We start from the raw sequence: 12970 nt of genomic DNA, 5'->3' as shown, positions 1-12970 counted from the left end.
TAACCTGGAAGCCATCGGAATGGCTTTGCTAGCTCGGCTTCCGGCGTCTTTTTTTCGGTCCTTCAGGTTCTTCCATGTGATGAGTGGGGTGTTCATGCGCATGCGTGAGATGTGCCGTCCCAAATGTTACGACGGGGCACAGAACCCATCTGATCGGAACCTAGGGAGCTGTTCCAGCTGTGAAATAGGGTTGTGTTATTGTTGTAGCCTGTGAGTTAGTTGATATTTTCTGATTGTGCTCAACTTCATAGTTTCTTTAGTGTAAATTAGTTGACTGTTGCTTGTGTTATCTTCATGTTGTTGCTTTTAGCCTGTGAATTAGTTGATTATTGTTGCTTGTGCCTGTCTTCATATTGTTTTTTAGCGTGCGAATTAGTTGGTGCTTGTGTCCATCTTCATATTGTTTTTTAGCGTGTGAATTAGTTGATTGTTGGTGCTTGTGTCCATCTTCATATTGTTTTAGTGTGCGAATTAGTTGGTGCTTGTGTCCATCTTCATATTGTTTTTTAGCGTGTGAATTAGTTGATTGTTGGTGCTTGTGTCCATCTTCATATTGTTTTAGTGTGTGAATTTAGTTGATTGTTAGTGCATGTATTCATATTGTTTCTTTTAGCGTGCAAATTAGTTGGTGCTTGTGTCCATCTTCATATTGTTTTTTAGTGTGTGAATTAGTTTATTGTTGGTGCTTGTGTCCATCTTCATACTGTTTGTTTTAGTGTGTGAATATAGTTGATTTTTAGTGCGTGTGTCCATATTGTTTCTTTTAGCATGCGAATTAGTTGATTATTGGTGCTTGTGGTTGTGTCCATCTTCATACTGTTTCTTTAGTGTGTGAATTGGTTGATGTTTTTGGCTGCTGTGGCTTCTCTGAGCACGATGGGTGCAACAGGACCCAGTAAATCCAAGCTGTCACCAAGGGAAATGTGGCTTAATCTGGAAATGACTGGGTATCTTTATATGAGTCATTTGTATTTATACAAATCCTTTAAAACAACAAAAACTTATGGTGACACGGAGACTTAAGCACTACTGGTAATGAAAGAAAAGCATCTACATTTAGGCAGAAAAAGTGTGGAAGATATGCTATTATCTGCATTAGGCTTTCTAGCAATTACAAGGGGAGAATTGATATTTTGCCAGGGGATATTGATCAATCAAATCTATCTGAAGTTTTGGGGAGGATAACAGGAGAGAATAACTTTTGCCATGTTCATTGTTCTGCACAGAACACCCAGTACAAATTTAACATGGTTATAAAGCAATTCCCTTGTCCCAATACACAGGATAATGCAGTTTAAGATATACGGCCTCTGGTTCTGCGCCTGTGTTCCTGAGTATGTACGTGTGTGTGTGTGTGTGTGTATCAGAATTTCTATCTCCATGTTTCATTTAAAGACGGTCACATCCAGTCTTCACCATGCTTCCTGTTTGAGGTGTCTGCGTTTCATGTTTATATGTCTTTTAGGGTTTTTTTTAACAATACAGTGTAATATCTAGAGTAAAACAGAACTGATCCCTACAATTTAAAGTTTAACACAGTATTAAGCAGACTTTTTTATTATTAAGGTTTTGCTGAAGATCCCAAGTTCACATGAAACAGTCTTGAAGAGCATCTAGATCTGTAATTTATAGTCCTGAATTTTCTATTTTTCTTCTCCTTTATACGGTACATACTGTATAATCGAATATATCCCTACCCTATTGTTTTGATTTTTCTTTCATCCACTTCTGTACCTTTTTTTCTAAAACAATATTGTTTTTGGGAATTTCATGACTTATGCTCTGTCACTGGATGTATTCTCATAGTTTGTTCTTCCATTAAGTTTTAGTGCCTAAGCATTTGTGCTCCAATTTCTGTTACCAAGCCTGTAAGACATTTTTCCCCTAGATTCATTTCTTGCATTGTTCTCTCATGGATCAAATTTGTAGTCATGACTGACTACAGCATTTAACTCAGCTTCATGGATGTTAAAGAGGGAAGTACTTTAATTGAAAATCTCAAAAAATTTCTAGGCAGCAGCAGTGATCAACACTTTTGCGTTGTTGACAAGAAAAATGAAAGTTTATTTCTTCAAATTTATATGTTGCGTGACTCCCAGTGCCCACAGAGATGTTGACCTCAACTAGAGGAAAACAGCTGTTTGTAAAACAAGATTAACATAACCTTAGTTTAGTCTGTTAATCCAATTGTACATTATGTTAAATTAAAAAAAAAACCCATCACAGGTTGAATTTGCAAAACATCCTAGGCTAAAATGTGTTTAGTTTGTCAGTGTGTTATGCAAATATAGTCAGAATTGTAGGACCTTCCCAAAGTTTCAGGTAGGAAATGTTGAGAGCTGAGCTTCATTTCTATCTCTGGGGATGGACGGGTATTAAAGTTGTGTGCATAGCTATGTTCTCACCTTCATATGCTCCAGAGCAGTGGTTCTCAACCTTTCTAATGCCGCGACCCCATAATACAGTTCCCCATGTTGTGGTAACCCCCAACCACTTATATATCACCGGGTGCCAGGGGCGTGGCCAAAGAAAAGGGGAAAAAATGGCGGACAGCCTTGTTTGGCGACCCCCGTGAAATGGTCGTTCGACCCCAAATGGGGTCCCGACCCACAGGTTGAGAACCACTGCTCCAGAGTATCTTCTTGGTATCATACCTGAAGCTATGCATATCCCTAATAGGTACATTCACGTTTGTGTATGCATGTGGGAGGGATGTTTACACAATGCTTCCACAACCCTTTAATCTACCATGTTGCCTTCAGCCCCCCCTTCCTGCTAAGTGGATTACTCATGTTGCAAACACATAATCAAACGAGGACAAAAAAAAAAAAGTCTGGTTTCAGAGAAAGTACTTTTTTTTTTAATTTTTCTATACAAGGACAGAATAGGCAAAAAGAAAGTTAGAAGGCCACTTACGAAAATAGTCTCACTCATCTTCTGAAATCTAAGAGAAAGGATTGATCTCTCTCCCTTTTCATGCCCCTGTCTTCGTCTGTTTGCCACCTCTAGGGTGACCCAAATGCCACAACGTGCTCCCTTTCTCCACAATATTGAAGAAAAGAAGGGGCTCTTTTGCAGCTCTGCTGGGTCAGTGGTGTATAGCTGAATTGGTGCTCCTTCTGCAGCCCATGGGAGGCTTTCTGCTTAAGTCTTATGTAAACACTGTAGATTTTGCAGAGAAGGGCCTAGCCGAAGCCAGCAATAGCTCTTGTTTTCAAATTGCAGAAGGGATCCCTAAGGAGCAGAAATCGAGACAGCCCAAATGGCAGGAGCTGACTTACTATAAAAAGAAAGGGCTCATTAGAAATCAGAGAGGCTATATCGCCATCTGTGCATTCGGACCAGCAAGCCCTAGACAAAGGGAAGACTTTGATCTCACAGTTGGATCACAACAAGCAGTTGTGGACGCTTGGTACTGAAGTTCAATTGTTCACCAGAGTCATCCTGGGAAAGTTCAGACTTTCTTGTTTCAAGTCCTTTGTTGGTTAGTCATCCCAAATAGAGATTCCCCTGCAGTTCTGATCAGTCTTCCCCAGAAATGGCTCCCAGGTGGTAGATGGAGAACAAGGCCAGCTTGCTTTCCACCTTGGCACTCGGAACGGTCCACGCTGCCTTCTAAGAAGGTTAAGATGAACATCCACTTGGAAACCATCTCAAGACTGTTGAAGCCCACAATCCCAAGGCAATAATCAGTAAAGGCTCTTTGTGGGGAAATGTGGGCAGGAAGATAGTCACACTAGTTCATCCAGGAGAATCCCAATGTTCTGGTGAGGCTCTGAGGGACCCGCTATAGGTTTATTGCACATGGGACAAACGCATCGAACTTCTAGCCACTTCACAAGGCACCTGCAGCCCAAGTAGGGGTAGGAGTGTAAAGAGACGGGGAGGTATAATTTGAAAATATTATTAGCTTAACTAACATTCCGAGAAGACCCTATAGCAGCATCTTCTTTCTGATCAGCATCCCTTCCCAATTTTACACTTACCTGGGCTAACTGATGTTGGGCCACAGCCTATCAAAGTGCTCCCAAAGACATATTGCTCTTGGTGACACATTAACATTACGTTATTTTGTCTGAAAGGCTAAATTATGACGGTACTGTATTTATAGAGTATTTTTTTCTTGTTTTTTTTTTAATTTGCAGCAGCTTTACTTAATTTCCTGATCTCAAATGTATTGCATTACAATTCCCTAAGCCTCACGTTTTGGAAGCCAATGTACAGGTTAGATTAGATTTACCCAGCATCAGTAAATGACTGTGCCCAGAATTTAATGTTACCATTTTATTCTCTCTTCCTTATATCACTATCCCAGAAAAAAAAATGTATTTAAATGCTCTGAACATCAGATGCCATTTTTACTTTGAGATGAATATCAATTCAGTATTTGCTTTTTCGACAAAGAAAATCTGTGCGGTCAGTCAGCAAAATGTAAAGAGCTTATTAATTTGATTAGATGATTCCTAGAAGTTAAGGATTTATTTAGCTATATTATATACATAAAGAGACTAGGAGGAAGGATGGTCCTTGGTGCTCACTGAGCTTGGTTATTTTCTTGCAGACGTCTCATTACCAAACTAGGTAACATCACCAGTGCAGAGAGTACTGCAAACCACATATTGCAGCCCTCTAGAGAAATAGGAAGCTAACTTTGAAGAAGGAATGCAAGAATAATTGAGTGCATTTGGTCCTGGGAAAGAAGAGTAGATGAGAAAGAAATTCAAGATAACCCCATCTTGATTCTCTTTAATATACAAAAGGCAGAAGGAAATTCTGTTATGACACCTAACAACAATAAAATAGAGTTCTAATACTCCTTATAGTATTTTTTCTCTCTGATTTTTTACTTCAAAGGGCTGAGAAGCCTTATGCAAAAATTGGTCAAACAGATAACTGAAACAGCCACATTTGCACATGAACTGTTGCATTAGGGGCAGGTTTTTTGGTCCAAAAAGAAAACATTTTTAAAGGTCTTTCAGCCCAGCAGGCCCAATTGCAAGCTAGTCATGTGTTTTAACTTTTGATGGCCCAGAAACATGCTTTAAAATAATGACAGTGCTGATGGCTCTGAAAAAGTCAGCTGCACATAGCTAAGGTTTCCCAGTTGGAACATAGAAAGTTTCTGATAAAATAGGCCCAGGTTGGCTATAGTCAGAAAAAAAAATGTTCAGGAAACATGCTATCATTTAACTCTTTAAGTTTTCCCAGTGCAGCAGGTGCTGGAATTCCAGAGATGGACAAACTTTGTTACCTCCTTGGGACAAAATTCCACTGCACATTCTTTGAGACTGCATATGAGAGGAAAAAAAATCCATAGGAATAAGGACCAAAGATGAGAAAGTGGGCAAGATAAATAAGTAAAGCTTTGAAGACATGGCTTCGCCCCCCCCCCCCCAAAGGGCTGGGATAAGAGGTGATATGGCTTGGCACCAGATTTTCGTTGTTTTTAATGTGTTTTAATTTTAAAGTTTTGTTATGGTTTTTATAATGTTTTTACTTTTGATTGGGAGCTGTCAGGACTTGGTTTATAAGATGGATGAGGAAGGAAGGAAGGAAAGAAGGAAGGAAAGAAGGAAGGAAAGAAAACCCTAAAATGAATTTGTAATTTACTCTCAACCTGCTTTTAGTCCAGCAATTAGCCAACGTTCTCTTCCTTTTAACAAAAGAGACAGGAGCAAGATTTATTATAATAGGTGGACATGCTCTGGTTAAATCTTCCATATCTGGACTTCCACGTGAAACCACGTAAGCTGAAAGTAACAGCCATCCATGCTGGTTTCAGACGAGGGTGAACTGAAAAGCCCCTTCCCCAGCTGCTGTTGTCAGTATCATGGATATCAAAGAGAACATCTGATCTTGCTAGTAATTAAAGCTAAGCATGTTTGAGTCTGGTATGTGCTAAGATGGGAAACATCCGCCTGGGTCACTTTGAGTTCTGTTGTGGAGAAGAAGTGGGACACCAAATTAAAAACACAACAAAACTGGATTATTTCACCTTAAATCTGTGACCCTGAGGGCACAGATAAACGTCCAAGTGGCCTTAATGACTCTCAGAAAGAGCACTAACGACCAGATGATTGCAAGGAATAGAAATCCTTCCATTCTCCATCATTCAGCCAGAACTGGAGGAGTTTGTTGGATGAGGAGCAAAACGTCCAGTTGCCCTTTTGAAAAAGCACCGTTTGGGATAATCATGACCTGGATGACAGAGAATCTCCATAGACACTTCACCCTAAAAATATGGGTTCTAAATTGGATCTGCTGGATACACGCAAAGCACGAACCTGTCCTGAAGCAGAAAATGCAGATTTGTATTCTCTTAGAAGAGAACTGGGCATTTTATGCCCCCCCCCGGCCCACATCTGGCCCTTTGACTCCCCCTGCCTGGCCCATGTGGATTGCTTTTATTTTGAAGGATACTGCTGCTTTGCTTTTTGTTTTAATTTATGTATGTACGTGCATGCGTACCTAATGCACCTTCCCACAGCCCTATTGGTTCATCCCTCCACAACAGTCCCAGTTCCTTATACAGCTCCTTGGAAAATTAATGGTTCACCCCCTGCCTTAAGAAGAACATTTTTTTTTCTTCCACAATCCAACTTGCCCATCCTTTCTACTTTGGAGCTGAGTCCAAACGCCTCCCCACCCAATTCAAATGAACTCTGAAGACAAAATAGGCCTAGGCCTAGATGTTCTTGGCGTCAGTGTTTGCTTCAGGCGTTTGGCTACAGCAACCTGGCACAATTCTTGAGTGTGATGAATTAGCTCTGATAGGTTTTTATCCATTTAATTCAGGTCTGTGCTTAATCTCCTTCCCCATTTGCTGTCCCTTGGCTCAAATATCTCAAAATACAACAAATAGCCTCCCTCTTTATCATCCCGGGCGCCCACCCCCTCTTCTCTCCACCACGGGCATGGCGGATGCTGAATGAATACCGTGGCTGCTTGCCAAGATGAGAGGCACAAAGCAGCTTTTTGGGGCTGTCCTTGGCATCTACTCACTTTCTGTGGAAGGCATGTTGGCATGGCAACACTCCCAGTTCATCTTTCACTTTAAAGTCTTCCAGGCAGACGGCACAAGTCTGCTGCGGGAGAAAGAGGAGGAGGAGGAGGAGAAGAAGAGAACGGGCAAACATCACAAAGCAGGAATCAATAAAGGAGAATATCTGTAGCTCAGAGCTGGAAGGAGGGGTCCTTGATGCTCTCTCAGCCTGGTGGTTTTCTTGTGGACGTTTCATTACCCAAACTAGGTAACATCATCAACGCTAGTCATAACAGAGACTAACACTGATGATATTACTTAAGTTTGGGTAATGAAACGTCTGCAAGAAAACAACCAAGCTCAGAAAGCACCAAGGACCCCTCAAAGCAGGAATTACACATGCTTACCTGTTGTAGATTCCACAGCAAACTATGGTTGTTTTTTGGGGGGGGGGGAAACATCAATACTTTTGTGGGAAACAGAAGGAAAACCTTGGAATAGAAGGGTTATCAAGAGGCAATGTTCTGCTGAGTCATTTGCTTCTAATCATGATTTGTTGGATGCAAAATTACTTAGCTCACAGTTCAATGTTCTTTGGCTATCAAGGCAGGTCAGCATTTATCTGGGCTTATTCAATAACACCAATTTACAAATATGTCTTCCACAGTCCAGAAACTTATCTTTGCAGTCTATAAAACCTTCTGAGAATGTGGGGTTGTATAGATCTTGGAGAACATCTGTTATAGCTCAAATAGTCCTAGGAAATTGTTTTCTATCGTATTTGATTATGGGTCAGCATTATCATTCTAACCCAACCTTTCCCAGTTTAATGTTTATGGGTCCTGCATATCTAGAATGTCCAACTAGCTTGGTCATGTTGGGTATTCTGGACATGGCAGTTCCAATATGGATCAGTTGGAGAAGGCTAGTGGATTCCAGCGTGCAACAATTCTTGACAAGTTTCTGGAAAAGATTTTCCTTACCATTTACCATCTCAAAGGTTGATTAAATCTAAAGTAATTTGCAATAGATTGTTGAAGATTTCTGATTTCAACAGTAGTGGTAATAATATGAATCTCACTAACCTCCTAAATTATCCTGCTTTTATGGGTCATCAGAAGATCATTATTATTTTTTTTTGGAAAGACAATAAAAGGCATTCAGTTTCAGAGTTCAGAAAAAACAACTACCCTAGGTTCAGAATCCTTTGTGGCCTGTGTTTACCTACTCTTTTCAGGTGAAGAAGCAGTAGCTGTATTTGTACAACACTTAAGCCTGATTAGTGTTAACCTTGATTATGCTTTTTGCAACTCGGTGTATTCTGCTAGAGGAATGTATTGGGAAAGGCTAGAAAATAGGTTAATTCAATAACTGGATTAAACAGGCTGTTCAGATAACCTATGTTTCTTGCAACAGACTCTCTTTGGTGGGGAGAGCAGATATCTTGTAAAGGAATAACACATATAACCTGGGTATAATCTGCCTGACCCTGAGCTTTCTGATCTTTTAAGCTAGAGATGCCAACGTGTGATCTTTTTTTTGTCAATTTTCTCAACTACATACAATTCTCCACTCAACTATAGCAATAGCACTTAGATTTATATACCACTTCACAGTGCTTTAAATCCCTCTCTAAGTGGTTTACAGACAGCTTGTTGGCCCCCCAACAATCTGGCTCCTCATTTTACCGACCTCGGAAGGATGGAAGGCTGAGTCAACTTTGAGCCGGTGAGAATCAAACTGCTGGCAGTCGGCAGAGTTAGCCTGCAATACTGCATTCTACCCACTGCGCCACCACGGCTCATGTTGTCAACTATGTTGGCATGTTGGGTTTCGTCTTCTTTTTTTTTCTGCTATGGATTTTGCTTTGTTAGCTGGTCACAAAATGGAGTGATAGAATCATACCATTGGAAGCGGTTTTGAAGGTCTTCTAGTCCAACTCCCTGTCCAAGTCAGAAATTTTCAAACTATCCCCAACAAATGTCTGTCCAACTATTGTTTCAAAACCAGGGTGATGGAACACCCATGATTCCATGATGCTGGACCTATTGCTGCTTAATAGGTCTCAGAAATGTCCTCCTTATATGAATCTCACTGCATAGATAATCTTCTGGTTTGGACTTAATGGAACCTGCTCATTATGGTTGTAAGTCACAACAGTAGTAAAAGATTACTACCCTTTTACTACGTTTTTTGCATTGTTAAGCGAATGGAGCAGTTGTAAGCATGAATTCCATGGTCATTAAGGAAACCTATTGTTTGCTATGGTGCGTTCCCCCCCCAAAAAAAACTCTGTGCTAGTTTTCAGCACAACTGTTGTAAAATGCTTTTCATCTCACCCTGCATGTTGCAAACGGCCATAGATATGGTTGTGTTGAGCCAGGTACCTGCACATCTCATTTTTTCCTATTTTAAGTGCAGTGCCATACATTTCTCCTCATCACATTTTGCTGGAAAGGACTCAGAATTAAGCTCTATTAAAATCTTTTTGAACCTGTTTTCTGAGAAGTTAACAATTGTCCCCAGTTTTGGGCCATCTGCCGATTTGCTAAACATCCCTTCTCTCTCCTAATCTCATTTATTAAAAAAAAATATTGCACGGCCAGGACAGAATCCAGGAGCTAACTCACAACAAAGCTCTCTCCTGCAGACATATATTTGCATAACCACACCTGTATATGTTTGAACCGTAAATACATGAAAGGACGTCTTGGTTTCATTATTGCTGAGAAATCAACTCTTTTGATTCTTCGGTGGTTTTACTCACCCCGTGTAAGTTTAGCTTTCTGGCATCACCTTTCAAAACCACCTGAAAGGAAGGAAGGAAGGTACTAGATTAGGATCGGAGCACAGGTGCTGAATGACCAAAACAGCTAATCCCATTGAACATTGCAAAGACAAAGAGCGCAGCTGCTAAACTGGAACAGTTTTGGTTGATGCAGAAACCGCAGCACAACCACACTTTCCGAGCCGGGGAGATCCGGCCCAGGCGATACAATTCTTTACATTTGCATTATTTGAGTTTCTCACTTCTCAAGCCTTCCTGCCCTCCCTCCAGCAGAGTCCATGATTTTGATCTTGTCCTCGCGTTGCTTGAAATTCATGGTTCTTCAGGCTCTGTTTTGCAGCACAGCTGGTTGCAGGACAAATTGCCCCTTCCCCCAAAAGGATGCGTGAGATTTCTTGTCCTAAGCTAGCCAGATCATTTTATCGATGTTCTAAATATTAAACGGTGTTTAATCATTTCTGCATAGTCAATATCAGTTTCACAATTCCAGGAGTTGTAATCCCACTGCGTCTGGAAAGCAGCAGATTGGGGGTGGGGGGAAAAAGAGACCATGCTAAAGAGATCCTGACTATGTAGCCTGAGTTTCTAAATGTGAACATACTCCCTTTTCTGAAACAGGTAGTCTGCAAAAGCTTCAGAATTTCCTACATATGATAGATTAGAGGCAATTGAATGGCAGGGCTTTGTTGTCGTTATTTGTGAAGTCATATCCGACCCATTGTGAAGCCAGCTGGGTGAATTTGGGTGACTCTCTTTTTCAGCCCAACTCACCTCACAACGTTGTTGTGGGGAAAACAGAAGAAGGGAGGAATATTGTGAGTGTCTGCCACCTTGAGTTATTTATAAAAATAATAAAGGCAGAATATAAATAAACAAGCAAATAAACCAATCCCAGGCACCAACTGCATGAGGAAGGTCAGAATAGCCAGATGTTTTTAAAGACAAATATGCAATGGTTTTTTGCATCTCAAAATTACAAACAGAACTCTTACATTATGCCAAGGAGGTGACATTTAGGCTCGCTTGTAAACAAAGCCTTTCTCTTGAAAGGGAAAAAAATAAATAAAGGAAAATGACTCAAATTGCTCATTTACCTCTTTGTATCCAAATCTTTCACTTTGTGCCTGATGCCGAAGTTTGCTGCGGGGAAAAAAATATGGAACAATTTTAATAACCATCAATGCACGCTTCCAATTTGCCTGATGTATGAGGACGGTTCTTGTTTTTGGAACTCAGGATTGCAAAACTTTTTCTTGTTGTTGCCATGCTACTAAAGTTGGAAACAAGAGTTTCTTTGGAAGTTGCCGAATTTAGATTGTGGGTTTTCATTTTTGCCTTTGAAAACTTTGTTTTATATGGTAGGAGGTACCAGCTAGCCTGAAGTTTTTATAATCCTGGCAAAACATTTTTGTTCCAGTAACTGACGATTTTGCCATCTGTCATGGAAAATCACTAAAATATATATCCAGTCCCACCCTGCTTTCAATAGCTACTTTCCCCTGATGGCAAATATTGCTGAATGGATTGCAGTTTTCCAATGATGACAGCATTACGATCCATTGTGGGTTTAAACATCCTATTAGACATTTGTGAATTTTTAGAAAAAAAGGAGAATGTGTTCCTCAGTTTAGTAATAGTACGCACTCAGCATGGAAAAGACGATCCCTGATTTATTTCGACTTCTATTATTATTCCATATGCATTTTGCCTTATTTAATCCCAATTCTCAGAGCAATTGCTCACGAATAAAATCAAGTTTATAGGCAAATTATACAGGAACCATCATAATGGATTTTATAAAAAAATGCCGGAGAACATGTTTTCGGACTGCGGTATTGTAAATATAATGGCTAGATATACAACAGAAAGTAAAAGTTGTGAGATCCTTTCCTTTCCTTTTCTGGGGCAGACTCCGAGTCAGGAAACAGACTCAAAGGGATAAATCACCATTAAGCAAAGGGAGAACCAAAGGAACTACAGATCATGAGCGTTTATAGTACAGGTGATCCTGTTTAGTGACCCTTGGCAGTTACAACGGCACTGAAAGAAATGACTTAACGACCATTTTCCACACTTACAACCATTTCAGCATCCCCACGGTCATGTGATCACAATTCGGATGTTGGGCAACTGGCATGTATTCGTGATGGTTGAAGGGTCCCAGGGTCTTGTGACCCCCTTTGGTGACCTTCTGGCAAGTGAAGTCAACGGTGAAGCCAGATTCGCTTAACAACCGTCTTACAGTGATTCATTTAACTGTGGCAAGAAAGTTAGCGTTGTTATTGTTAGTTGCAAAGTCGTGTCCGACTCATCACAACCGCACGCATAACGTTCCTCCAGGCCTTCCTGTCCTCTACCATCTTCTGGAGTCCATTTAAGCTCACGCCTACTGCTTTAGCGACTCCATCCAGCCACCTCATTCTCTGTCATCCCGTTCTTCTATTGCCCTCAATCTTTCCCAGTATTAGGCTCTTCTCCAGTGAGTCCTTCCTTCTCATTAGGTGGCCAAAATATATGAGTTTCAACTTCAAGATCTGGCCTTCTAAAGAGCAGTTGTGGTTGATGTCCTCTAGGACTGACCGGTTTGAAAGTTAGTAAAATGAGGCAAAACTCCCTTAACAAACACCTTACTTAACAACAGAAGGTTTGGGCTCAATTGTGGTCATAAGTGAAGGGCTACCTTTATATTGTAAATGCAGTTGCTCATGACTGCAAAGTAGCAATCTATTGCTACTATTTACACCAGGTCTGCTCCTAGCTCCACTCTATCCACAAACCCTGCGGTTCGTGGTGGGAAAGCAAACTAACAAAACAAAGCAGGAAGTGGCTGGAACAAAACACACATTTGTCTACTTATATTTGCACCTTGCTCCTCTGCTATTAGTAGCAACCTGCAGGACCTCAGAAGTCAAAGAGTTCTATGTTTATCGTTAAGGTTGCAATATTATTTGCATCCATTTATACGGCTAATAGACCATGAAATATCAGAGCTCTTAAGAAGAAGCATATGCATCTACAGTATGTATTGCCTATAAAGGTAGTCTTCAAGTTACGACCATAATGGAGCCTGCCCACCGCAATTGGAATTGGTGATGGTCATAAAGAGGGTTGGTCATGTGACCCTTTTTTTGGAAGGGGTAGTGGTGGTTAAGCAAATACCACAGTCGTTAAGCCAGCCCGTGATTTGCTATGGACCAGTT

The 12970-nt window shown here is 40.7% G+C and overlaps 1 protein-coding gene and 1 non-coding gene across 4 annotated transcripts in view; one reads left to right on the top strand and one right to left on the bottom strand.

Moving 5' to 3' along the window:
- The first annotated feature begins 57 nt into the window (after window positions 1-57).
- LOC120314028 lies at window positions 58-155 on the top strand. The gene has a single exon (XR_005558320.1). It is a non-coding gene; the product is annotated as a small nucleolar RNA U13 (small nucleolar RNA).
- Window positions 156-457: 302 nt separating this feature from the next.
- The window catches only part of RNF122 (ring finger protein 122), a 31452-nt gene continuing 18939 nt past the window's right edge, over window positions 458-12970 (bottom strand). For 2 of the 3 annotated variants that reach the window (XM_039356438.1, XM_039356440.1), the window contains exons 3-6: window positions 10865-10910; window positions 9750-9791; window positions 7003-7085; window positions 458-3846 (exon numbers count right to left, since the gene is read on the bottom strand). In XM_039356438.1, coding sequence (XP_039212372.1) covers window positions 3732-3846; window positions 7003-7085; window positions 9750-9791; window positions 10865-10910 — 286 coding nt within the window. In that variant the 3' untranslated portion in view covers window positions 458-3731. The remainder of the gene's footprint in view (window positions 3847-7002; window positions 7086-9749; window positions 9792-10864; window positions 10911-12970) is intronic. The other variant, XM_039356439.1, reaches the window with a different exon arrangement.

The sequence above is a fragment of the Crotalus tigris genome, unplaced genomic scaffold (assembly GCF_016545835.1).
Source record: "Crotalus tigris isolate CLP2741 ecotype Arizona unplaced genomic scaffold, ASM1654583v1 scf7180000018825.4774228, whole genome shotgun sequence".
NCBI lineage: Eukaryota > Metazoa > Chordata > Lepidosauria > Squamata > Viperidae > Crotalus > Crotalus tigris.
The sequence above is the reverse complement of the archived record's forward strand: the minus strand, read 5'-3'. Positions and strand labels throughout refer to the sequence as shown.